Source organism: Quercus lobata, chromosome 4 (assembly GCF_001633185.2).
Source record: "Quercus lobata isolate SW786 chromosome 4, ValleyOak3.0 Primary Assembly, whole genome shotgun sequence".
Classification (NCBI taxonomy): Eukaryota; Viridiplantae; Streptophyta; class Magnoliopsida; order Fagales; family Fagaceae; genus Quercus; species Quercus lobata.
Genome location: NC_044907.1, coordinates 65,039,306 through 65,066,175, shown reverse-complemented (window position 1 = coordinate 65,066,175; position 26,870 = coordinate 65,039,306). Strand labels below are relative to the sequence as shown.

The 26,870-nt window shown below is 41.7% G+C and overlaps 3 protein-coding genes across 3 annotated transcripts; all 3 read left to right on the top strand.

Annotated features, from left to right (window-relative positions):
• Positions 1-8,447: 8,447 nt before the first annotated feature.
• LOC115987180 (zinc transporter 8-like) lies at positions 8,448-12,045 on the top strand. The gene is made up of 3 exons (XM_031110680.1): positions 8,448-9,184; positions 10,384-10,533; positions 11,475-12,045. Exons 1-3 carry the CDS (start codon positions 8,576-8,578, stop codon positions 11,778-11,780), a joined length of 1,065 nt encoding a protein of 354 aa, XP_030966540.1. The 5' UTR covers positions 8,448-8,575; the 3' UTR covers positions 11,781-12,045.
• Positions 12,046-16,953: 4,908 nt separating this feature from the next.
• Positions 16,954-17,902, top strand: LOC115985603. The gene is made up of 2 exons (XM_031108531.1): positions 16,954-17,181; positions 17,254-17,902. Exons 1-2 carry the CDS (start codon positions 16,954-16,956, stop codon positions 17,779-17,781), a joined length of 756 nt encoding a protein of 251 aa, XP_030964391.1. The 3' UTR covers positions 17,782-17,902.
• A 7,740-nt stretch (positions 17,903-25,642) lies between these two features.
• On the top strand, positions 25,643-26,616 carry LOC115988119 (50S ribosomal protein L7/L12-like). Its single transcript, XM_031111762.1, has one exon. The coding sequence runs from the start codon at positions 26,285-26,287 to the stop codon at positions 26,597-26,599; it is 315 nt and encodes a 104-aa protein (XP_030967622.1). The 5' UTR covers positions 25,643-26,284; the 3' UTR covers positions 26,600-26,616.
• The last annotated feature ends 254 nt before the right edge of the window (positions 26,617-26,870 follow it).

The following is a 26,870-nucleotide window of genomic DNA, read 5'->3' as shown; positions in this document are numbered from 1 at the left end:
TGGCTTTAACTTTTTATGGGTTGGCCTCTATTCCTTGTTGGGAAACCATGAATCCCATAAATTTTCCTAACGAGACTCTAAATACGCATTTCACTGGGTTCAACTTCATCTAATACTTCATCTAAGGTCTGTAAAGTCGACGCACATGCTTCGTTTCCCGTTAAACTTCTTCACCATGACGACATTGACAAGCCATTCAGGATAGAAGACTTCTCTGATAAACCCAACAGTTAAAAGCTTCTTTACTTCTTCCATGACAGCTTTATTCCTTTCGGGAGCAAAAACTCTTCGCTTCTGTTGGACGGGCTTTTTGGTGGGGTTGACGTTTAGTTGGTGCTCTATCACTAATAAATGGTTCTTCTATCTTGAAGAGAAATCAAAGAGAATAAATTAAATAACGAGTAATGATATGAAAACCAAAAGATAGAATTGAACAACCGTACAGGCATCTTTTGCGCATTGCATACGGCTATACAATGGAATTTACTTTATAACCTCCATTCCGTTGAAGAAGTATAAAATCAAATTCAAATATTCAAATATAGGGCCTATCAGACCCCGATCGGTAAATAATCCAATAACCATCCTTCATTTTATTTTGGAGTAGTTAAAACATACTATGATGGTTCCGTTGCTTTATATATTTATTTAGTCTGTTATTAAGCAATCCCAAAGTTTCTTTTTTTTGTATTCTTTCCTAAGATAAATATTGTTATTATCCCTCTGGTGTGAAAACAAAAAAGTTTGTGACGCTGCAATAGGCTTTCCTTCTACCAATTTCACGTCTTCTAGATCTTGGGCAGGCTTCTCAGGTTCTTCTTCCACCACCCAGGTATGGTTTTCTTTGGAAGCTAGCACTGCCTGGTAGCACTCTCGGGCTAGCAGTTGATCTCCACGTATCTCCCCAATTCCATATGGGGTCGGGAATTTCACCTTAAGGTAGTAGGTTGAGGTTGCAGCTTTAAGGCAATTTAGTGTTGGTCGTCCTAGGATCACATTGTATGATGATGGACAATTAACGATCAAGAAATCAACCTATTCCGTCACCTGGGCTAGATGTGTTCCTGTTGTGACTGATAATGAGATGATACCATTTGGATAAATACGATCTCCACTGAAACTGACCAAAGGTGACTTGAAAGGTTAAAGCCGTTTTGGGTCCATCCTTAGTTGTTGGTAGGCCGTCATGTACATTATGTTTGCTGAGCTCCCGTTGTCAACCAACACTCTTCTCGTGTTGAAACCTTCAATTTCTAGCGTGATGACAAGTGGGTCGTCATGGTGTTGCTTAATTCCACTCACGTCTCGTTCAGAGAATGTTATGTTGTCATTCTCTAAGTGACGGTATTTTGTAGATGGATGCTTAACGTGAACACTGTTGATCTACCTCTGATAAGTCTTGCTCAGGGACTTGTATAATCCTCTTGATACTGGTCCTCCTATTATCATCCTTATTTCACCTACAACCTGGTTTGGATGATCCCGTCCATCATCCCTGGTATCGTTATGAGGTTTATCGTTAGCCTTTAATCGAGACTAGTGATCCCTCTTAATAAACTTCTGTAGCTTCCCCTGTTGAATGAGTTCTTCAATCTGCTATTTCAAATCACAACATTCATCGGTGTAGTGTCTATGATCTTTGTGAAAATAGCAAGAGTTGCGTTTCCGAGAGGATGTGCTTAATAGCTTTGGCCATTTCAGGCCTGGTTCATCCTTAATTTGCATCAAGATTTTGTCTGCAGGCATTACTAACGGGGTGAAGTTCACCTTCTTCTTGGGGTGTCTGAGCTGCTCTTGCTAGCCTTAGTTTCCGAAGAAAGGTCTTTACAATCCTTCTTCTTACCCTGGGAATCACTAGGTTCCTTCTTTTTCCGTTTTCCCGTAAATTCTTTCATGGTAAGGGAGTCATCTTCATTCATGTACTTTTGAGCTTTGAACAGAAGGTCTGTCATAGAAGTTGGTGGCGTCTTTCCCAGCGAAAAGACAAGATCAGGATTGTTAAGTCCAGCCTGGAAGGTCATCATTATCACTTGGTCATCAACCTTGTCAATCTCAAGCACAACCTTGTTAAAATGCTTCACGTAATCTCTTAGGCTTTCCCCTTCCTGCTGCCTTACTGTTAGCAAGTAAGAGGTTGGCCTTTTGTGACGCTACCCCCCAATGAGTCACTGAGTTGTTCAAATTTCACAATTAAAGACGTTGGTAGCTTACTAAACCACACCCTAGTAGCTCCTCTAAGGGTGGCAGGAAAAGATCTGCATATGACTTTGTTTGGGGTTTGTTAGAGGTTCAAGATGGTCTTGAAGGCCCCTATGTGATCAAGAGGATCCTTTGTGCCGTCATAGAACTCCAGTTATGGTAGACTAAACTTCGGAGGCAAGGGGCACTCCAAAACACTAGTGGTGAAAGGTGAATCTGTTCGTTTAAGCATGCCATCAAGATTCATCGTTGTCTTTCCCTTCATGGCATTCTTTATCTCATCCAACTCCCTTTGTAGGCTCTTCATCATGTGATCATTGTCATATGTGGACTGCTCAGTGTACTCTGAAGCATCCTTTCCCTTGCTATTTTCAAGGCTGCTAACTTCTTTGTCATGTCTGCTACGACTGCGTTGATGATACGATGTGATGCTACCCTCAGAACGGGTTCGACGCTTCAACTCTTCATTATGCTTCATTAACTCTTACATATTGGCTATCAAAGCTTGGATCTGTTGAGCCATCACTATAGGATCGGGGGGTGGTGTTGTTGCAAATTCCATTCACCTGAAGGAGCTTTATTGGTAGGAACACAATGGCTTGAAAAGTTAGTTTCCCATAGACAGTGCCAAACTGATGAAGTCGGAAGTTAACCTCGTCAGTATGCTCCTTGTCAGTGCCAATGGACGAGCTTAGGTACCTGTTGTACAAGAAAAGAAAGAAAAGGAAGGTTCACCGGCGTAGTGCCAGTTGAGAACACTCTGATGCTTAAGTTAGCTTATGCCTCTCAAAGGATAGTATAATAGTTTTCTCCTACGTTTTTCATGAGCCCCATTGCCTGAGTTCCATTGCCTTTTATAGTTTTCTTTCTGTCAGATTAGCTGTGCCTGTTAATGCTCCTCTAGGCATTTTTCTCCTGAAGGAAATGTGGCATTTAATGGCAATGTAGTCTCTGTTTAATGTGTAATGGATCACCGTTGGGCCATCATTGTTTTTGTAACCGTTCCGGCGCACTTACTCCCTGTTAGCTGGCTTGATGGGATTTACTTCTGGTTTTAAAATACGTTGGCTTGTCTCATTTATACGAACAGCCTCTTGCCCTTTCTCTCCTCCCCGACTTAGATGCGGTTGTGGTTGTCTTTACATTGGACAATCTTTAACCGATACTCGTCAATATGCACCTGAACTTATGCAAAAGTTTTAGTCTATTTTAGCATAAAAGTTTAGCCTTTTTATTTTGACAAGTGTTACATCCACAAAATTTTCACAACACTTTCACAACAAATCCTAGGTAGTAAGTTGTTATTGGTTCTAATTTGAATTTACAACTTAAATTGCTTTTTTTTCCCACTAGTAACAACCAATAACAATCTACCATATAGGATTTGTTGTGAAAATATTATAAATATAGCATTTCTCTTTTATTTTACACAATCATTTTTCTAAATACGTCACATCAAATTACATTTCTTTAAAATGTTATTTCTTTAACAATTTTTTATTATTTTCTCAGTTCATATATCATTTTTCTTCTCATTTTTTTATTATTTCTTTATCAATTTACCTAGTCATAGTAGCAATGTAGCTCTTTTTTCTTTTTCTTTTTTCTTTTTTTTTTAAACACAAGTTTGGCTAATCTAATGTAGGTGAATTTTGGAATTAAATGTAAAAAATAACATTTTAAACTATTTTGCATTAACCTATGTGAGTACTCTTAGTATGTTTAATTGTTTACCATTGATTTATTGTCTAATTGTCTCTTGAGTGGGGCATGTGGGGCATGTGGGGGAGTGGGTAGTAATTATTAAAGGAAAAAAAATTCAAAGTAACGCATTGAATTGTTAATAGAGTAACACTAGTTACACAAACAAAATTAAAGTATTAAGAAAAATTCGTAATGATATGCTTACAACAAAAATAATGCAATAACTAATATTAAGGTTGATTTGAATTCCCATCTTAATTGAGTAATGCTACAAACATAATATTGGATGAATGATTGCTTAGTTATGTATATTTAGGAGATGTAACTTATAGTATTAGTAATGAAACTATCATGTAACGAATTTAAAATATGAAAACTCGTAGAATGAAATTATAAAACTTTATGTATTTGCATGCATATTTTGTGATGTCGATATATTTAAGTTTTTTTTAATTAATTAATTTTTTTTTTAATTTTAGTTTCTTAGTAATCATCCTAAAAAAATTTCCTAGAACCACCACTATGAAGTTATATTTAATATATTTTAACTAAAACTTCAAAAATGCTCCTATAAATTTAGCTATTTATTTTAAAATAGAGATCTAATAGTAATATTGTCATAAAATAATTTTATTTATTTTCTTCTATGTTACCAATTAGCAGGTTGGCAAGAGAACTTAAGGAAATATTAACACATAATTTCTTTCTTTTTTTAAAATTTTTTTATGGTGGAAAATATTTACACATAAGAGAGTCACTTTTGGGTGAACGTAGCCAACTTAATTGACAACAATTGATGTGAATGGACATTTATTTCCTATGGCAGTCGTTCTTATGTCGACATTCTTTCAACACTTTTTTTACGTTTTGAAGGAATCTAGATTCATTTTTTCCAAAGAGATCTATCATTAGTACTATCTCCATAATTTTAGTATTTGTCAGTACATCAAAATTCAAAATTCGATTTCTCCTTTACCTTCATTATTAAAATTAAAAATAATAAATAAATAAAAAAGGCATATTCGGAAATTACAAATCTGCTTCTTGAACAATAGAAACTAATCTGCTTCTTAATCCGAAGAAGAAATGCTATATATATAATATTTTCATAATATTATTATAATTAATTCTATATAGTAGGTTACTAAGAATTGTTATTAATGAGGTAAAAATATATAAATTATTGTGAACATATTACTTCTATCAAATCAGAGGAATGAGCTCATTATTTCTTGACCATTAACAAGAGAAATTATTGGGACCTCTTGGAGGACCCTGATGTGGTCCTCCTAGGTCTCAACACCCAATAAGAAAATGTCATGCGGTCATTTTTTTAAACTCAGCTCCACATCATCACTTTCCATTAACTTAACTGTTGTTAGCAAAACCAAACCAAGGTTAAAACTTAGCTCCACTTACCAACTTACCCACAGCCGGATTTAACCCAAAATCAACTAAACATATTCAAAAAATTTCTCAAACACTTAACCCTATCTGCCTCTTTCTTCCTCTCTCCTTCTAACTCTATTTCCCCAATATCTCTCTAGAGAAGATATTGGGCAAACCCAACCAATACACTCTGTGATTATGCCAGAGATGCGGATCCCAAATGGGTGGCCCGTCGGATTCGTGTATCAGAACAGGAAAATTTCCTCAGAAACCATCACCGGCGACAGCAACAACAACAACAACGATCCTATCTCCCTGCTACTGCTTCTTCTGCCTCTTCTTCTAACCACACATGTCCCGGCATACGCTATATAGATCATGGAGGGTATATCTAAAGAAATCTCGTCTGTAGAACATCAGACTTTAGAACTTAAAGAGGTAGTTAACAAGATAAAAGAAACCTCAGATAGCCCTAAACTATATAGATCTAAAACTAGAAACAATAGAAGATATAATAAAAGAAGAGATAACTCAGAGTCACATGCTTTAGAAATAAGTCTTAAGAACTTTAAGACAGCTATAGTTAACAGATTTGATCAATCTAAAAACAGATCTAAGATTATAGAAAACCTTCAAGGATGGATAGATTTCCTAGTTAAACAACAAAAGTATGAAGGAAGAACCCAAGATTACAAACTAGAAGACAGATTCTCACCAAGGGAAATTAAAGAACACGAATAAAAGAAAAAAAAAAATTCTGAGTTACTAGCAGTTAAAAAAAAAAAAAAAATCTGAAGAAAAGATTCCCAGGAAGAGGAAATATTTCAGAAAGAGAAGACCTAACAAAGAAATTAGAGGAGATCTTAGATGTTGGGTTTGCAACCAACTAGGACACTATTCAAACAATTGTCCAGAAAAAAAATAACAAAGTAAAAATAGTAGTATTAAAATATGTACCCATTACTAGAGAATGAATAGTCAAGGAAGAAAACCCGAAGAATTAATCAAACTTCAAGAAGAGCTTAGATCCTTAGAAAATGAATTAGAAAATCAAAGAAGGAATAGAACTCAAAGCCTTAGACAACTTTGGGTAGAAGAAAGAATAAAACTTATCAAACAAATAATTGACAGAAGTAAGGAAAATCAAGATCCTAGATATACCAGATGAGTACTCTACCAGAAACTCACCCGGTAGAATTAAGTATTAGATCCCCTACAGGAACGATAATACACACTAAGACTATATTAGCCAAAGATTTAGATAACATGGAAATTACCCAAGAATATAATAATATCCTTTTAGGATTAGATGAAGAATTTAGATCCAGATGTCATTTAGAAATAAATATTCAGATTCCAGGAGATCAGGTAGTCCGAAATCTTAGGATTTGGATGGAAACCCAGAATTTAAATAGATATATTTCTGATATAATTTTACAAATCTTTTTACTGTATAATGGTAAGTAGTTTGTTTCAAATCTAGTATTAGGTATTATAAACCTAATCTTTCTTGGGTTTCAAATTAGGTGAGAAGTGGCTAATTGATTTTGGGTTCACCCAGTTTGATTTTGGTTAAATGATTTTGGGTTTCTAACTGTAGGTAAGTGGAGCTGAGTTTTAACTTTAGTTTGATTTTGCTAACGGTAATTAAGTTAATTGGAAATGATGAAATGGAGCTAAGTTTTTAAAAATAAACACATGGCATTTTCTTATTAGGTGTTGGGACCCGGGAGGACCACATCAATGGTCCTCCAGAAGGTCCCAATAATTTCTCCATTAGAGCATTAGCATTGGAGAATGCTAATGCTATATCTAAGGAAAATTTAGCATTTGTAGACTTAAAATCACCTGCATCAGAAAATTCTAAAAGCAACTATTGTAAATTTTTTCCAATACTTGCTACAGTGCAATTCTATCTTTAGAATTGCACTGTAGCAGTATTCTAAAAAAAAAATTAATATTTTATCTCTACTCTCTCTCCTTTGTCTCTCATCTTTCTCATTTTTTCCTGATCTCTTCTCTCTCTTCCGTCTCTGCTTCTCTATGCTCTTTCGACTCTACTCTCCATCTGCTCTCTCATCTCTCTCACTTTTTTGAATGGGTTTGCTCTACTCTCCATCTGCTTCTCTATGCTCTCCGGTGATGATTTTTTTTAATGGGTTTGCTCCGGAGGCTCCGGTATCTCTACTCTCTCTCCTCTGTCTCTCATCTCTCTCATTTTTTCTGTTCTCTTCTCTCTCTTCTGTTTCTGCTTCTCCATTTGCTCTCCATCTGCTCTCTCATTTTTTTGAATGGGTTTGCTCCGGTGGCTCCGGTGATATTTTTTTTGAATGGGTTTGCTCCAATGGCTCCGGTGAGGATGTTTTTTGAATGGGTTTGAATGGGTTTGCTCCGGTGATGATTTTTTTTGAATGGGTTTGATCCGGTGGCTCCAGTGATGATTTTTTTTGAATGGGTTTGCTCTGGAGATTATTTTTTTTTGGATGGGTTTGCTCCGGTGATGATTTTTTTTTTTTAATGGGTTTGAATGGGCTTGCTCCAGTGATGATTTTTTTGATCGGTGGCCTGGGTTTTAAATCGGCGGCGTGGGTTTCAGATCGGTGGCTTGGGTTTGCTGATCGGTGGATTGGTTTAATGGTTTGTGAGTGTGGCTCTGTTGATGGTTTGTGTTTGTGTGTGGCTCTTTGTTGCTGGTTTGATGTTTGTGTGTGGCACTTTGTTGCTGGTTTGATGTTTGTGTTTGTGTTTGTGTGTGTGGGTGTGGTGATGGGTTTGGGTAGGATGATCGGTGTATCATGGGTGTGTGCGTGTTGTGTGTTGAACCGATGCTAGAGGTTGAGAGAGAGGAATAAAAATTGCTGTTGGAAAGCCTAGGAAAGCCCAGGAAAACGGTTGGAAACAAAATAATAAAGAAAGGAAAAAAAATAATATTTTAATAAAAATAGAGTTTTGGGATGTGGAGGAATTATAAAATGGAATGGTATATTGATAAAGTAGTGTTTTAGAATGGTAAAATAGAATAGCATTGGAATTTTCCAATGCTAATGCTCTAACAAGCTTATTAGCTGAAACAAATAACATTACCTTATGAGTTTTCTTTTCCCAATGCTATATGATAAGTCAACAATCGAAACAGGACAAAGACAGAGTAGCCTAGTCAAATTATGGGACCTCAAACCGTTCTTTTCTTTTCAAGGAACTGTATTTTTTACAAATTCACTGATTCACACTCGCACGCAAACCCCTCACACCCTTTCCATTTTCTCTCTAATTCCTTCACACAATGGCCAAGCTTCAACTTCTTCTCCTCACACTCTTTTGCGTTTTCCTCCTACTCCCTTCCTCAGCTTTCGGAGATTGCACATGTGACACCGAGGATGAAGGACGTGACAAAACCCAAGCTCTCAAATATAAACTAGCTGCTATTGCTTCCATTCTTGTAGCGGGTGCAATTGGGGTTTGTATTCCAATACTTGGAAAGACCATACCAGCTTTGCGTCCCGAGAAGGACGTCTTCTTCATCATCAAGGCCTTTGCTGCCGGCGTGATATTATCGACCGGGTTCATCCATGTTCTCCCGGATGCTTTCGAGAGCTTGACATCGCCGTGCCTGAGTGACAGCCCGTGGCAGGATTTTCCATTCACGGGGTTCGTGGCGATGGTATCCGCCATCGGGACTTTGATGGTTGATGCCTTTGCCACTTCGTATTATAGAAAGTCTCACTCCAACCAGGCTGCTCAAAATGGGGTTGGAGATGTGGTGATGGAAGGAGAGCATGAGGGCCACTTACACGTTCACACACATGCTACTCATGGTCATGCTCATGGTTCCAATTCCTTTGTTGATAACTCGGCTTCATCAGACCTTATTCGGCATCGCGTTATATCGCAGGTGATTCGATTCTTCCTGTTCTTGGTTGATTTGTTATAATTTTGGTGCTATTTGTTAGAATTATGGTTGAAAGGTTAATATTCTCTGTAATGAATTAATCATTTAAATATAGTACCAACAGTATTTTCAGCCTATTTAGTTTGTTTGGATAAATAAAAAATTTCATCAAATAGTAGGAAGCTTCAAATTTTTTAATTGTTTTTTTTTTTTTTCTTTTGGGTTTCTATGTGTGTTTTAGGGTACCGTACTTGAGATATTTTTGGCACAAAGCACAAAGTAAAAATATATAATATGATCACCGATTTTCCTTGGAAATTATAGTATTATACTAGTGGTCCACCGATTTTCTTCTCTTCATTTTTTCCATCCATACATTTTTCCTTTTTCTTTCTTTTTTCTTTTCTTTTTTTTCTCCTCCACACTTCTCCTATTTATCTTCATTTTTGCTTTTCATTTTCTACCTCTTGGTCTACCCCTCTCTCTCTCTCTCTCTCTCGCTTGGACTAAAAACACTGAAAAAGTCTAGTACCACAACTAAAATGCACAATTTGTACCACAACTCGTCACATGACAAGTTGCGGCACATTTTTCTGTGGTACTAGACTTTCTCAAAAACACTAAAGCATGTCAGCATCTTCTCAATACATAGAGGGAAAATCACCACTGTGCTCCACTAAGGGAAAGAAAAATAGACTTCGTCTGTCCTCTCCCGATATTGTGGGTTAGATTCTTATAAAAAAAAAAAAAAAATGTTCTAGTTTTATTAGTTTTATGAGAAAGACTGTGTTCTGTGATTAAATTGCATTTTGTATTTTGCTTATATTGTGTTTTGGTGTCTTTGTAACCGGCTAGCCGTTGAGGTTGAGATAAATGCTAAAATTTTAATTTACCGTAGTAAATTTTTTATTTGAATTTATTCAGGTGTCGATTATTTTAAGTGAAAAAAATATTTTGGAATTGCTTAAGTGTTTTCTAGATCAAGAGAACTAGAGATTAAGAGAACTACCGTAGCAACTTCAAACAAAATTTGGGAAAGTTTTGCTTTTAGAGAATATGTTGGAGCTGATTTTTTGGGTTTGTTATCCAAAAAAAATGACTTTGGCTAATCTATTGAAGATACTGTTTAACATTTTATTCTATTAAGTATTGATTTTGATCATGGAAGAATTAGTGTTTAATTATGCTTCTGATTACATTAGGTTTTAGAGTTGGGGATTGTGGTACACTCAGTCATAATTGGAATTTCTCTGGGTGCTTCTGAGAGTCCCAAAACAATAAGGCCTCTTGTAGCTGCACTGACCTTTCATCAATTTTTTGAGGGCATGGGACTTGGTGGATGCATCTCTCAGGTAATATCACAGTGTATATATACCAATTATTCCTTTCCTAATTATAAAACTTAATCTAATTATTCGCTTTAAAGAAACAAAATTTTCAGTTTGGTTATTGGTTTTTGTTGACTTTCATCCACCTTTTGAATAACATTGAATAAGTTCGTTTGTCAAAGTCTTCAGCTCATATTTGGTAAGAAGCATTTTACGAGTGTCTTGCAAGCTGCCTTGCTTTGATTTCACAGGACTCTTACTAAAAAAAAGAGAGAGAAAAAAAATATTTCTCACGACTTTGGTACAAGTCTTTTTTTTTTTTTTTTTTTTGAGCAAGGTACAAGTCTATTTTATTTTTATTAGTATTGAATAAGTAATGATAGGCATTTATTTTATTAATTATATGATCAGTTTCATTGATAATTTTTAAGTAGTTGATTTTATCTTTGATCAAATTAGACTTTAGGAGTCCATGTTATATAAATTCAAAATAATGTTTAAATGTGTGAATAGTATCGTGGGACCCATTTTTAATAAAAAAATTGTTGAAAAATGTAATTTGTGAGATCCGTAAACAGTGGACGGATGCACTGTTCACTGCTGACTTAGTCAAAAGGTGCGGCTGGCAAAAAAAAAAAAAAACTTAAAACGCGTGAAAACATAAAACGCAGCCGTGGACGCAAATCCAAACCGCACCAATGAATGATGAAGACCGATCATGATTTCCTAAGTTGAAAATTATTAGCTATCCAACCTAAACAGAAATTATGTCCACAACAAACTGTCAGATATTGCACGTAACCTGTGAACATTCTTAATGAATATTATTTTGATTGTTAATCTGTTAATTGCACTATTAATGAGTGCATTAGTGAAATCTTTTGAAGAAAAAGAGTACTATGGTAGTTGGTGTATTAAATTAATCCGTATAACATGCATGTCCTTTTCCTCGTGTGCATTTATAGGCAAAATTTCAGAACAGAGCTGTTGCAGTTATGGCAACGTTCTTCTCTCTTACAACCCCAGTTGGGATTGCAATTGGAATAGGAATATCTAGTGGTTACGATGAGAACAGCCCCAATGCTCTAATTTTTGAAGGTATTTTTAATGCGGCATCGGCTGGGATCTTAATCTATATGGCACTTGTAGATCTTCTTGCGGCTGATTTTATGAATCCAAGGGTGCAAAGCAATGCAAGGCTTCAGATAGGAGTAAACGTATCACTTCTTCTAGGGGCCGGTCTTATGTCTCTCTTGGCCAAATGGGCTTGACCTAGGGGCGACGCCACCTTAATGCCAGGGTGGTCCCAGGACCACCCTGACCTTACAAAAAAAAAAATTTATATATAATAATTTAAAAATTTTTATTCGTCTATCCTTCAAAAAAAATTTGGGAATACCCTCATTTTTTTATGTCTATAAAATTAAATTTTGCTCCATAATTTGTTCCACATTCAGTGAATAAATGATTGCTTGGTTGTGAATATTGAAAAAGATGCAGCTTGTAGCATTGATAATAAGATTATCATGTAACGATTTCAAAATTTGAAAACTCGTAGAAAACAATTATAAACTTTATGTATTTATATGTTTTTTTATTATTGTCGTTATCAATATATGAATTTCTCTTTTTATTTAATTATATAATTTATGCTTCTTAAGAAACACTCTGAGAAAGATTCTTGGATTCACCACTAACTTGACCTTGTAATATTTTGTCGAATATTTCTCTCAATTTTAGGTTTTTTGTTGTGATATAGTAAATATGACATATATATGCAACAGTTCGATAGAACCCGAACATTCCCCTATGGGAAGTGCCAGAGGTACACCAAAAGTAGAATTTATATCTCAGATGGAGAAAAGAAAGAGGATTGTTAAAAGTCCAAACAAAATTAAAAAGGCTGAAAATATTGAATAATATCTTTTTGAAATTTCAAGAACAAAATTAAACTTTTTGAAATTTCAGGGACAAAACGTGCAGTTTACTTAAGAAAGAGAAAAAGAACTCGAAAGATTCAAATCACTAGCAATGTGACTCGATGTAGCTGAATTAATGTCAACCAAAGAAGCCTGATCGAGCATGAGTTGCATGTGTATGAACGTGTAAATTACTTTCCTTTCTTCTCCATATCTCAAATCCCATGTTGAGCGCCTTGTGGAGGTGAGGTTTTCTGTAATACGAAGTAGCACGCAAAGACATCAACTATCTAAGTTCTAATTGTGGACACCATGGCTAAAAACCTCAGAAAATTTTCCCACGGGTTCTCACTAAGACAAAGCGACGTCAAGCGCTTGAGGAATGAACCCGGTTGATGATATCACACCAACAACAAAAGGCATGATTGTAATTAAGATGTCCTTCTTGGGATGGAAAGTCGGTTAGTCTGAGAGATTGGTCCCAATTCACCAGGTTACTGGTCCAGCTGACCGGACGGATTGATGGAGCATGCGGAGGGCAAAATGTTTAATTGTTTTTTTCCCCTCTGATTCTGTGGTGCTACTGCTTGTTGACGTTCTGAACACTTATTTTATGAACCCCAAGATGAAAGATGCAAAGTACGTCAATCATGTTCAATTGCTCTGCTATTAACCAAAAAAGACATCAATCATGTCCAATTGCTCTGCTAGTAACCAAAAAAGACAGCAGATCAATTGAACATGATTGACGTACGATTGCTCTGCTGTCAACATTGCTTTCCAGGACTATCCTATATTGAGTTTCCCCATCTCTTTTTCTCGCTAGTTTTATTTTTTTTTTTTTAACCCTCTTTCTACTCTTTGGCGTACGGAATGGAACTTTTTAACATAAGCTAGTTCACGACACGAAATAATGGAGCGAACATGTAAAGCCTAAAATACTTTTACGATGTTATTAGTCTCTTGTGTACTTAAAAATACTTGTAAGATTGGTAATTGCCCTTTGTGAAATTTTGTGTTAACTAGATACTCTATTATGGGAACGGATTGAGATCCTGTTGATGCAATATCATTCAAAAAATTGAGATTATAAATCAGCCATTGAATTAGAAAAGGTCAAGGTGCATGGAAAAGTAAGGGGCTGTTTGGATTTTTTTTTCATCACTCATCACTCCTCACTCAATTTTCCTCACTTAATTTTCATCACTTAAAATACCCCAATTTTCTAATACCCACCTGTTTGGTTTTTGTTTTCACTTCCCATCACTCAAATATTTCTACTATTTGTGGGACCCACTGCTTGAGCACCATGTTAGTTAGTATAGTTAGCCTACCCGCCTCCCTCAACTCTTTTCATTTCATTTTCTTCTCCTTCAGTCACCATTGCCCTGTTACTCTCCCAACACAAACCCGAACCCAGGTAAGATAGAAGACGATCGGTGTTGATCAGTGTAGCAACAGCGTCGATCGGTGTAGTGGTGGCACCAATCTCCCACCTTCGACGTGTAGTAGTGTTGATCGGCGCTAATCTCCCACCTTCTCAACCCAGTGTTGATCTCCACGTTTTAGAAATCGATACTCATGTGTTTCTTTTTCTTTTTTTTTTTTTCTTTTTTTTGATAAAATATATTTGGTGTTTCTATGAAAAAGAAAAGAAAGAAAAAGAATGAAGAAGAAGAAAAAAATGGCCGTTGGAGTGAGCCTGTGAAGAAGAAAGAAAGAAAGAATAAGAAAGAAGAAGAAAAAGGTACACCTGACGTGACTTGTCTCTGGCCATAGGTCCTATGAATGTGTGTTTAATTACGAAAATGCCATTGGAAACTAAGTTATGGAAACTGTAAACACCTAAAATATATTTTTAGTTTTCATAACTCATAACTCAAAAATCAGAGAATTGAGTGATAGAAACAAAAACTGGAAACAGAGTTATGAGAATCCAAACGGACTTCTTAGCCATGGGTCCCACCATTTTTGAGTTATGAGTTATGAAAACAGCAAATCCAAACAGCCCCTAAACATCTACTTTATGCTGAATTCTAGTGAAGGGAAACTGTAAGAGTACATTAAACTAGAAGGGCACCTAAATGTTATTAACAACTGTAAGAACCAAGTATAAGGCTTCTGGGCCTTAGATCACTTGGGCTCACAATTTATTTGTAGTGGGCTTGAGGATTTCCTACTATGGGTCGTTCTCGGCAGAGAGACTCAAAACAACACTCAGTTGATACTCTCTTACTTCACTGTTTTCTCTCAATTTTTCTGAACCCCTCCTTCTCCCAACTTTCTTCTATTTATAGCCAAGGTTAGTGGGGGGATTATGATTACAGTCACCGTTAGTGCTACTGAAGGTCCAATATTATCTGGTTAAAGTGGATGTTTAGGTGAGAGGGCGGTGCAGCATTTATGATCTTGGAACTTGGTTCCATCTTGACCGATTATGTTCGGCAACTCAGTTTCCCGTGCATATCACATTTTCCCGGGCACGGCTCATATACTTGACCGGGAACGGTTAACCGATCACCTCTTGGAATTCAATACCCTAAACTTGTTTGTACACTAAGGCAGTTTCAAGAAGGGTGTAGAGTAACTGGACCTTTCTGCTGGGCCTGTGCCCAAGGCCGGTATGGGCCTGGGCCCGGGGCCTGCATGGGCCTGGGCCCAGGGCCTGCATTGTCCTAGGATCTCGGTGCCGTATAATAGCCCCCCCTTAATTCATACTCGGTTACCGAGAAGAATCAAGGAGCTGTCTGGGCCTTTTGACCTCGGGAGTCTTATAGCCTAGGACTTATGACTGTGACTTCTCATTAATACTCATCTCAAAAGACGCGCCGTTTCGCGGCGCCAGGCGCAGTCGTCATTATTACCTGACAGTTCGTGAACCGAAGTGACGCGCGAATCGGTTACGTTTGGCATTCGCTGGGTCGCTCGTAAATCGTGCCCATTTATTGCTTGATTAAGCGTTTCTTCTTCCCCTATTTCTTTTTGGCTCTATAAATAGTCCCCCTCTGAACATCATTTCATTTTTCCTTCGCCTCAGATTTCTTTGTGCTTACTCTCTGCCGACCACATTTCTTGTGTGCTTACTCGCTTGCCCAGTGTTCTTTTCCTCCTTAGAACCCAAAGTAAGTTTTTCTTCCTCTTCCTGTTCCTTCAGCGTTATTTCTTTAAGTTCCCTTTTGTAGTTTTAGGCGTTGTAGATGGGTTACTCTTACCTTTTAGAATCCCCGGCTACTTTGGCCACCTTTAGGAGTAAATTTAATATTCCCGATGACGTGGATGTGGCTTACTGCCATGAGAGCGATAAAGAACTCCACCGAGGGCGGGGTACAGCCTTCTTTCCTTTTATGTCAATTTTAGAAGGTGGGGTTAGAATCCCCGTGGATCCCCTCTTGATAAACACACTTACTTACTATGGCCTGTGTCCTAACCAGCTTCCCCTCAACTTTTACCGGGTAGTTAGCTGCATCAGTAAGTTGAACCACACCTTTAACTTACAGTTAAACCACCATGACATTAACCAAATGCACAGCCTCTGTGGAAACAAATCCTCCAACTATTACTTAAAGACAAGAGATACCCGGGTACGGCTGATATCATGCCTGCCCGATTCGAACAGGAACTCCGCCGGGGAGTTCGTTCGGGTGAACGGCAACTGGTTTGCCGGGGACATCCCTTGCCCCCTTTCAAAGCGTGAAGTGGGTTCGTACCATCCCCTTGCTATAATCGCTTTCCTTCACTCCTCCTTTTCTTCTTTTTGAAGTAAATTTTTATTCTTAGAGACTAATGCAATACTTGCTTTTTTGCAGACGGCAAAGTGTTTGTTCAGAACATCAGAGCCGTCCACGCGAAGGACTTGAACTTCATCCTCCGTTCCAAGATATATGTGCATTAGGACGGACAACTCCGGGCTTCGCACTTGATCCTCGGAGTAGAGCCAGTTTACTCTACCTGGCAGCCCTTCAAGCAGGCACTATTAGTTGATAGCCCCCTGCTATCATACATAGACGTCCGGTACGTAAACTTTTTGCCGCCAACACTTACCACCGGGGAGGTAAGGGAATTTGGTCGTCGGTTCACTTGCTCGGACGAACTAGCTCCTTTACGAGACGAGTCCACGGAACGGGTATCTCGGCGCCTCAGAGAGAGAGCCCACGAACCCATACAGCAAGAAGACCAAGTACAAGAGCAGCCCATTCCCGAGAATCTAGCCGCCGAGCCTCAACAACAAGTGATAGAAGCGGCTGCCTTGCTAGCTGAAGCTATCCAACCCAGTGGAAGGATGGTATCAAGGAAGGTCATGACGATAGACCGGTTCGTGCCCGGTGCCCGGCAATCCAATCAGCCCCCACCTTCTCAGGGTCGGGGTCCAGTGCCTTAGCCTCCACCCTCTTCGCAGGCCGGACGGGCCCGTAAGAAACAGAAAGTTACCGATCAACCCTCCACGGGCCCGGGAGATGCCGCCGTCCAGACTCCTCCCCGACCAACAGGAGGAATCGTTATCCGTGAGCCGCCAACCAAAGCTGGCATGGGGGTCGCGTCCTCCTCTCAAGTGGCTCCAGCGTGGAAGCCAAAGTTCCTGTTGGACGGCAAGCCATTGCCCTCAACCGCTTGTGTTCGGATGTGGGAGAAGGGCGAGGGCGGCCGTATTGCCCAAACTTTGGCTGAAGCTCTTCTTCTTCCCGAGGACGTGCATGCCTTTGAGGAGGGATCCGAAGAGTCTGTAGGGCGCCGGTTAGAGTGGCACGCCATTGCGGTAATTCTTTTGTCTATCTACTCCTTCATACAAATTTCCTTTTGCTTCTTTTCTAACCTTTGTGCTTGCTAGGCCGCTCAAATGGCTCACATTGTGGCTGCCCGGGCACAGGATCTTGCCGAGGAGAACGAGCGCGAGAAGGAGGCGCGGGAGTCAACGGTGAAAACGGCTAAGGAAAAGCTGAAAGCTGCTGAGTCTGCTGAGAAAAAGGCTACTGCTGCGGAGAAGAACTGGGCATTGGCCGAAAAGAGGTATGCGGAGCTCCTGACCAAGCAGAATGAGACGGAGGTCAAGTTAGCCGAAGCCATCAGCCTTAACACTTCCAACGCCGAGGAGATAGCCGACCTCAGGGCAGGCTTGGCGGCCGCGGAGCAAAAGTGGTACGACGTAGGTTTCGCTGATGCCGAAAATTCTGCAGAGCCGGTGGTGGCTCGTGCTCGGAATATGGGTTTTGAGGCAGAGTGGTTTGCCGCTCTCCAAGCAATGGGAGTTCCCGAGGATTCGCATTTGAGAGACCCGGCCAAATTCCATTTCCGAGCCCTGTTCCTGCCGCCCAGGATGCCCCAGATACTATTGACGAGGGGGAGACGGCCAGTATAAGGGAGCTGGTTTAACAAATCGATGCTCACGCCGAGCCTGAGGAAATGGAAGCCACCAGCATCCCCACTGTGCAGGAGCTTTTCGGTGAGGACCCGCCTTTCCCCCTGACTGTCTAGCAGGAAGTGACCCCGCCGACCCAACCTCCCAGCTAATTTTACTTTTATTTACTATCTTTGTTCTTAATTTGTTGGTTTTATTTGCCTACGTCACCGGGATGTGGTGACTGAACAATTTCCTTTATTTGTTTAATTGGTAGACCGTTTTCTTTTTCCGTTTCAATCTGTTGAATGAATTTATATCTATTTGTATGTTTTGCTTGAATCATGCCAGTGCTATGGCCGCTTAATGGAATGATACCCCCAAACCCTGTTGTGCGGTGCTTTGGGTAATTTGAGGGCACTAATGGACTTAGTATTTGTAACAAGGGTTAGGTTTTCATCATGCTTTAGTTTAATCGAGAATCATGTTTTCGTCCTTAGAGCATTTAATTATAAGATTTTAAACCTGGTCGGTTATTTTAGTTTAACCGAGGATCAGGCTTTCGTCCTTAGAGCATTTACTTGTAAGGTTTTCACCTGTTCGACGATTTTGATCGAGCCGAGGGTCAGGTTTCTATCCTTAGAGATTTATTTGCAAGGTTTCCACCTGCTCGGCGGTTGTGATCGAGCCGAGGATCAAGTTTCTGTCCTTAGAGATTTATTTGTAAGGTTTCCACCTGCTCGGCGATTGTGATCGAGCCGAAGGTCAGGTTTCGGTCCTTAGAGATTTATTTGTAAGGTTTCCACCTGCTCGGCGATTGTGATCGAGCCAAGGGTCAGGTTTCTGTCCTTAGAGATTTATTTGTAAGGTTTCCACCTGCTCGGCGATTGTGATCGAGCCGAGGGTCAGGTTTCTGTCCTTAGAGATTTATTTGCAATTCTCTTGGTGTGCGGTTACGGAGTGAAAAACAGCATATACAAAAAAAGGTTCACCATGCTCTTAATTTCAATGAAATACAAGTTCTGGCTTACACGGATGATCATGCGTAGAATTTCTTCAAGTTGTTGGTGTTCCATGATCGGAGGAATGGCCTCTCGTCAAGGTCTTCCAAGTAGTAGGCCCCTGCACCCGCGATGGCTGTGACTCTGTATGGCCCCTCCCAGGTTTGAGCAAGCTTCCCTGCAGCCATGTCTCGCATGTTCCCCACAACCTTCCTTAGCACTAGTTCCCCGGCACTGAATTCCCTCCCCTTTACATTTCGGTTGTATCTTTGGGCCAGCTTCTGCTGATGCTCGGCGAGCCGTACGGTCGCGGCCTCTCTGCATTCTTCTAACCAATCCAAATGCTCCATCATCAGGTCGGCGTTCTGGACGGGGTCAAACCCGGTGACCCGTGCACTGCATAAGCTCACCTCGGTTGGTATCACCGCTTCTGCTCCGTATGTCAGAGAAAACGGGGTTTCCCCCGTGGATCTCCTAGGGGTCGTGCGGTAAGCTCACAAAACACTGGGTAACTCTTTTGCCCATCTTCCCTTCGCCCCATCCAACCTTTTCTTGAGCCCGTTCAAAATAGTCTTGTTTACTGCTTCAGCTTGGCCGTTGCTTTGTGGGTATGCCGGGGTTGAATACTTGTTCCTGATGCCGAGCTCGCTGCAGAAGGTCCGAAAAGCGTTGCTGTCGAATTGTAGCCCATTGTCTGTTACTAGCGAATTCGGCACCCCGAACCTTGTAACTATGTTTTTCCATACAAACTTTTTCACGTCAGTATCCCGGATATTAGCCAAGACTTCAGCTTCAGCCCACTTTGTGAAGTAATCTACAGCCACCAACACAAAACGACGGTTCCCCGGTGCTCGGGGGAATGGCCCGAGGATGTCAAGCCCCCATTGTGCGAACGGCCACGGGCTGTTGACAGGGTTTAGACGTCCTGCAGGCTGATGGATCATTAGGGCGTGTTTTTGACACTGTTCGCAGCTCCGAACGTATTCAGTGGCATCCTTCTGCATCTGTGGCCACCAAAACCCCTGTGTCATCGCTCTGTGTGCTAAAGATCGTCCCCCAGCATGCCCGCCACACACTCCCTTATGCAGCTCGGTCAGAAGCTCCTTGACTTTTTCGGGATGTAGGCACAAGAGGTAAGGGCCTGCGAAGGACCTTCGGTACAACTTTCGGTCCGAAGACAGCCAGTACCGGGGAGCCATCCGGCGAATTTTGTTGGCCTCGGCCTCATCCTCTGGAACTTTATCTTCGGCAAGGAAGTCTATGATCGGGTTCATCCAACATGGACCAGCCACTGCTACCTGCGCAACCTCTACTACGGCCTGGTCGAGAACACTCTTCACATAGATGCTTGGTTCTCTTATAAGTTCTATCGTAATAAGCCGCGGCGTGTCCTCGGTGGCCGATGAGGCTAACGTGGCAAGAGAATCAGCGTGCTTGTTTTGTGACCGGGCTACCTGGGATATCTTTACCGTTCCAAACTGACCGATAATCTGCTTTGCCGTACTTAGATAAGCTTTCATTCGAGGGTCCCGAGCCTCGAAATCCCCAGTAATCTGATAAATAACCAGCCAAGAGTCTGAGTAAATCTCTACATCCTTTGCGCCCAGATGCAATACAGCCCTCAATCCGGCCAGTAGGGCCTCATACTCGGCTTCATTGTTCGAGACTTTGAACCCCAATCTGAAGGAGTGTTCCAGTCGTATACCCTCAGGGGTGATTATGACAATACCAGCCCCGGCCCCTATAGCATTTGATGCGCCGTCCACAAATACCCTCCACGGGCGAATCTCCGCACTACAGATTACCTTGCCTTCGTTCTTGGGTGTGAATTCTGCGATGAAATCAGCGAAAACCTGCCCCTTTACCGAGCTTCTAGGTCGGTATCTTATGTCAAACGATCCCAGCCGAGTCCCCCATTTGGCAATCCGACCTGTGAAGTCAGATCTCTTTAACAGTGACTGCAATGGATACTCGGTGAGGACGAACACCGTGTGTGCCTGGAAGTAATGTGGCAACTTCCTCGTGGCGTGCACCAGGGCTAAAACTAACTTCTCAAGGGGCAGGTACCTTGTCTCGGCATCTACTAAGGTTTTGCTCACGTAATACACTGGCATTTGTACTCCCTGGTCCCTTAGCAACACAGCACTTACGGCATGTTCGGTGACTGCAAGGTACATAAACAGGTCCTCCCCGGGCTCCGGGGCCGTCAACTTCGGGGCCTTTGCCAAGTACTCCTTTAGCTCTCGAAAAGCCTCATCACAGTTCTCGTCCCATCGGAACCCCTTCCACTTTTTCAGGAGTTGATAAAACAGCCGGCAGCGATCGGCAAACTTGGAGATAAATCGGTTCAGGGCGGCTAACATTCCAGTGAGTACTTGCACCTCTTTAGGATTGTTTGGTGGTTTGAGGCGGTTCACGGCCTCTATTTGGTCGGGATTAGCTTCTATTCCCCGAGTAGAGATCAGATATCTCAGGAACTTACCAGCCCCCACTCCGAAAGTGCACTTCTCGGCATTCAGGAGCAATTTGTGCCAACGTAGTATCTCGAATACTCGCCGGAGGTCTTCGGTGTGCTGTGATTCAATCCTGCTTTTTACCACCATATCGTCGATATAAACTTCAACCGTGCATCCAATTTTTTCTCGGAACATTCTCGTCATCATTCGCTGATACGTGGCCCCGGCGTTCTTCAATCCAAACGGCATGACCTCGTAGTAATAGTTTGCATTCGGGGAGATAAATGCTGTCTTTTCTCGGTCTTCGGGCGCCAATGCAATCTGGTGGTAGCCCTGGAAGGCATCTAGGAAGCTCATCATCGGGTGCCCGTATGTTGCATCTACTAGCTGATCAATCTTGGGCATCGGGAATGGGTCCTTGGGAAATGCCTTGTTCAAGTTTGTGAAGTCCACACAAACTCTCCATTTGCCGTTCTTCTTCTTCACCACGACAGTGTTTGCCAACCACTTCGGAAAGAATATCTCCTTTATGACTCCGGCCTCCTTCAGCCGCTGTACCTCCAGGTTTACTGCATCGACGTGTTCTTTTGATGCTCTTCTCGGTTTCTGCTTCTTCGGGGGGAATAATGGATCCACGTTGAGCCTGTGGACAATGAACTCGGGATCTACGCCGGGCACTTCATACGGGTTCCATGCGAAAACATCTATGTTTGCAACAGGAACAACAACATCTCTACCATTTCCCAATCATTCATGCTTGTACCTATCTGGAAATATCTGTCAGTATCAGGAAGAATTCTTACCTTCAGCACCTCCTCGGCAACGTCTGCCCCAGTTTCCCCCTGGGGTTTCTGTAATTGCTACGAATTCTCTTTCTCGGCATGCTCAGCTTGACCGAGCTGTTCCTTTTCCCATCTGACCGCAGCGACAAGGCACTGCCTCGCCACCTGTTGGTTCCCCCTTACCTCGGCAACTCCATACTCAGTAGGAAATTTTACTTTCACGTGAAGGGTGGACGAAACAGCCTCCATGGCGTGAATCCACGGCCTTCCCAGGATTGCAGTGTACGGTGCGAATGATCGGACTACTATGAATGTAACTATAACTCCCTTGCTTTCCATGTCCACTAGGAGAGAGATTTGCCCCTCGGGAATTACAACTCTTCCGTCAAACGAGACCAACGGCGCGTCATACTTCGCCAAATCCTGGGTCTTTAACCCGAGCCCTTCAAAGAGGTCTGGGTACATGACGTCGGCCCCGCTTCCTTGATCAATCATCACCCTCTTCACTAGGAATCCGCCTATCCGGGCTGTCACCACCAAAGCATCGTCGTGAGGTTGGACCGTTCCTTCCAAGCCCTGCTTCCACAAGGTCGAAGGTTCAAGCCCTCCTTCCAAATCGTCTTCTCCGAACGAGATGGCCAGCCGTCCAACTTTCTTTTTCTTCTTGGATGATTCTTCCCCCGCGCAAGCCACTGTCAATACCCTTTTTGCCGCTGCTGCTCTTCCTGGTGCGGCATGGATGACTTCGATTACCCCCAGGGGTGGTGGAAGGGGATTCCTTTTCTGTTGGGCGCCCTGCCCGGCTTCTCGGTCAATGGAATCTGCTACAAACTCTTTCAGGTACCCTGCCTTCACTAGCTGTCCAAGATGATCTTTTAATACCCGACACTGCTCGGTGGTGTGTCCCTTGTCTCTGTGATAGGTGCAGTATAGGCTTTGGTTCCTCCGAGATGGGTCGCCCCCCATTTTGTTTGGCCACGTGAAGAATGGCTCGTTCTTGATCCGTTCCAAGATTTTGTGCATGGGCTCTTTAAACGCCACATTAACCCCTTCGATTTGCACCTCTGGTTCCTGCATTCTGAATTCTCTTTTCGGTTTCGTCGGCAAAATGCTTTGCTGAGATCTCCCCACTAAAGGAGCTTTCCCCCTGCTCTGCAGCCGGTCATCCTCCAGGCGTTTGTACTCCTCTATGCGTCTCATCAGTTGCCTCATATCCTCGGGGGGTCTTCTCGTCAGTGACTCCCGTAATTCGGAATCTTCGGGGAGCCCCATTCTAAAGGTGCTTGCTACAATTTTCTCGTTTCCTCCACCAATCTCGTTGTAGAGTTCCCAGTATCGGCTGGCATAACTCCGTAGGGTTTCCCCGACCCTCATTTTCATGGAAAGTAGTGCGTCAACTGGCTGTTGCACTCGGCTGCAGGTCACGAACTTGCTGCCGAACTCTTGAATCAGCTCGGCGAAGCTGTGTATAGAACCTTTCTGCAACCCATTGAACCATCTCAGTGCAGTAGAGCCGAGACTAGAGGGGAATACCTTACACATCAATGCATCATTGTGTGCATGCAAAGACATCATGTGGATGTAATGGCTAACATGCTCCACGGGGTCTGTCCTCCCCTCATACGAATTGAACGGCGGTCGCGTGAATCTGCTCGGCATTGGGGCCCGTTCAATTTCATCGGAGAATGGAGATCGGGCCGCCATCCGCAAGGCTCGGCTCATGGCGTCCATGGCGGCATTATGGTGCTGTCGTTCCTCCGGCGATTCTGATCCTTGGTCATCGTAACGATGCGACCGTAGCGGTTCCGCCGAAGACGTGGTTCCCGAGGTTGCCGGTGTGACCCTTGGGAGCGTGATCGGTCTCGGGATCGTTGCGTACCAGATCGGCTGGAGCCCTCGCCCTGATTTCTCCTTTGCTGGGGGTTGCGATTCCTTTCATGTCGCCGACCCCTTGCTTCCAGCTCTAAATCCATTACCAGTCTGTGCAACCGCTCTAACTCTCGGTTTCTATCATCATACTGCCGATGCACCGAGACGCCTGAAACCGTCCGGTGTGTCTGGGCCGACCCTTCTCCCAGTCCGGACCTTTCCTCCCCTCTTGGGTACTCCCTATCTTCCCGTCGTTTCTGCCTTCTCTCCCTCCACGTTGATCCCTGAGAAGATCCTATGGAGCCGCTCGGTGCACGCTCTCCGGAACGCTCCTCAGACATTCCCCTCGTTTGAGTCTCAGTCGAACCACAGCTTCGTAGGAGGGCCCCAAGGTGGGCGCCAATTGTAAGAACCAAGTATAAGGCTTCTGAGCCTTAGATCACTTGGGCTCACAATTTATTTGTAGTGGGCTTGAGGATTTCCTACTATGGGTCGTTCTCGGCAGAGAGACTCAAAGCAACACTCAGTTGATACTCTCTTACTTCACTGTTTTCTCTCAATTTTTCTGAACCCCTCCTTCTCCCAACTTTCTTCTATTTATAGCCAAGGTTAGTGGGGGGATTATGATTACAGTCACCGTTAGTGCTACTGAAGGTCCAATATTATCTGGTTAAAGTGGATGTTTAGGTGAGAGGGCGGTGCAGCATTTATGATCTTGGAACTTGGTTCCATCTTGACCGATTATGTTCGGCAACTCAGTTTCCCGTGCATATCACATTTTCCCGAGCACGGCTCATATACTTGACTGGGAACGGTTAACCGATCACCTCTTGGAATTCAATACCCTAAACTTGTTTGTACACTAAGGCAGTTTCAAGAAGGGCACAGGGTAACTGGACCTTTCTGCTGGGCCTGTGCCCAAGGCCGATATGGGCCTGGGCCCGAGGCCTGCATAGGCTTGGGCCCAGGGCCTGCATGGTCCTGGGATCTCGGTGCCGCACAACAACACTTTAGAACTTAAAATCCAAAGTTTTGTCAAAATAAATTTGACACTCAAAAGAAAAATATTTTGTCATATATTTTGCGATAAATCTCACCATACCCAAATATAATAAGCAAAGGAGATATCAATAAAATAGAAATTTTTATTGATACTTGATACATTACTCGCACTTTGCTACACACAACCAGGGACGGAGCTATAGTTGGACGTGGGGGGTAATGCCCCCCCACCCCCCCCCCCAAATTTTTATTTTTTATTTAAAATGCTAGTATATATAATGTATTAAATTTAGCAATTTTTTTCAATAAATTTGTATTTTTCCCCCCTTAACAATATTATTGATCTTTTTAAAAGCTATAAAAAAATTTATTGACAAGCTCAAAAATATTAGCCTCAGAGCAAACTTAAGCCCAAAAAAAACATCCAAAACAAACTCACGCAAGGTGAAAAAAAAAAAGGGGGTAATTACACTAAACCCACATGTGGTTTGGGCGAAAATCACTTTGCCTACCCGTGTTTTGAAAAGTATCACTTAACCCACCTGTGGTATGTTCCGTTAGTTTTCAGTAACCCACCTCTGTTAAAATCAGGGGTAAATAGGTATTTTTGCTAAAATTTTATGTCTCTCTCCTCCCAAAACAAAAAATAGCACAAAAATGCAAGAGAAACAAGATCAAAAAATGGCATTGGTGTCTTTCTCAATTCACATAAATCTTGAATATGAAGAACATACCCAGAATTATTTTTTTTCACATTCCCTAGTTCTCTCAAATTTTCTTAGCAACCATATAACAATAAAAGAAATCAAACTCTTCAATCTTAGTCTTAAACACCCATTTGGCTCAACTTTCAGTAAGTCTCTCATCTTTACAACAACCTCAATAACATAAATCACAAAACCCAGAATTTCTTTCTCCTTCCCAATCGAAAACAAATCAAAAGTTTCAACTTTACACAGCAATATAAAGCTCAAACAGCACAAACTACAATACCTAATTTTTTTTTTCCCTTTTATTTTCTTGGAAACCAAACAAAGAGAGAAAATTGAATAATGGGTATGTGTTAAACCTCAAAAAAAAAAATTTTAAAAAAGCTTACCAACATACAAGGACGATTTGGAGAAGAATTTAGAGAAGCCAGGTGTTTGTGAACCCATAACCAAATTCTCTAAAACCCAAAACCTCTATCTTTCTTTTCTCACTATTGTGAACCCATAACCAAATCCACCAATAACCAAATGCAAAAACCAACAAAACCCAAATGCATCTCTTCACTCACACTGGCAAACCACTCGCTCAGACTCTCTGCACGGCCACCAAGACTCGCACCTAGAAGCTCGAGCAAATTGCCAACGAGATCCGAGACCTCACCAAGCTCGAACGCTACGACTACTTCGTCCTCTGGAGGCACAAGATGGGCCTCAACAAGTACGGCCCAGCAATCTCCAGGCTCGACCCATCCTCGGCTTCTGGATCCGAAGCCGGGTCGGGCGAGGAGGCCAAAGCCGCGGAGAAGAGCGCGTTCGATTTGAAGCTGGAGAAGTATGACGCGGCAGCGAAGATCAAAATCATAAAGGAGGTGAGAACTTTCACGGATTTGGGGTTGAAGGAGGCCAAAGAATTGGTCGAGAAAGTCCCTGTGGTGTTGAAGAAAGGTCTCACCAAAGAAGAGGCTGATCCCATTCTCGCTAAGCTCAAGGAATTGGGTGCCACTGTGGTATTGGAATAAAGATTGATTTTTGTTTTTTTTTTTTTTTTTTTTTTTTTTAATGTGTTGCAAACTTATAAACCAAATAAAAAAACCAACAAAACCCACAAATGGTGACACAAAACCACCAAATGGAGAGCCATAACCAATTAATGGTGAGAAAATTTGTAACCACTTATCGAGAGCTAGAACCACAGTGACGAGATGAAACCACCGGGTCGGGACAGGCCGAAAAAGAGATATAAAAACCATGAAGAACATGTTGATCTCAACACAGGTCTCTCTCTAGAAA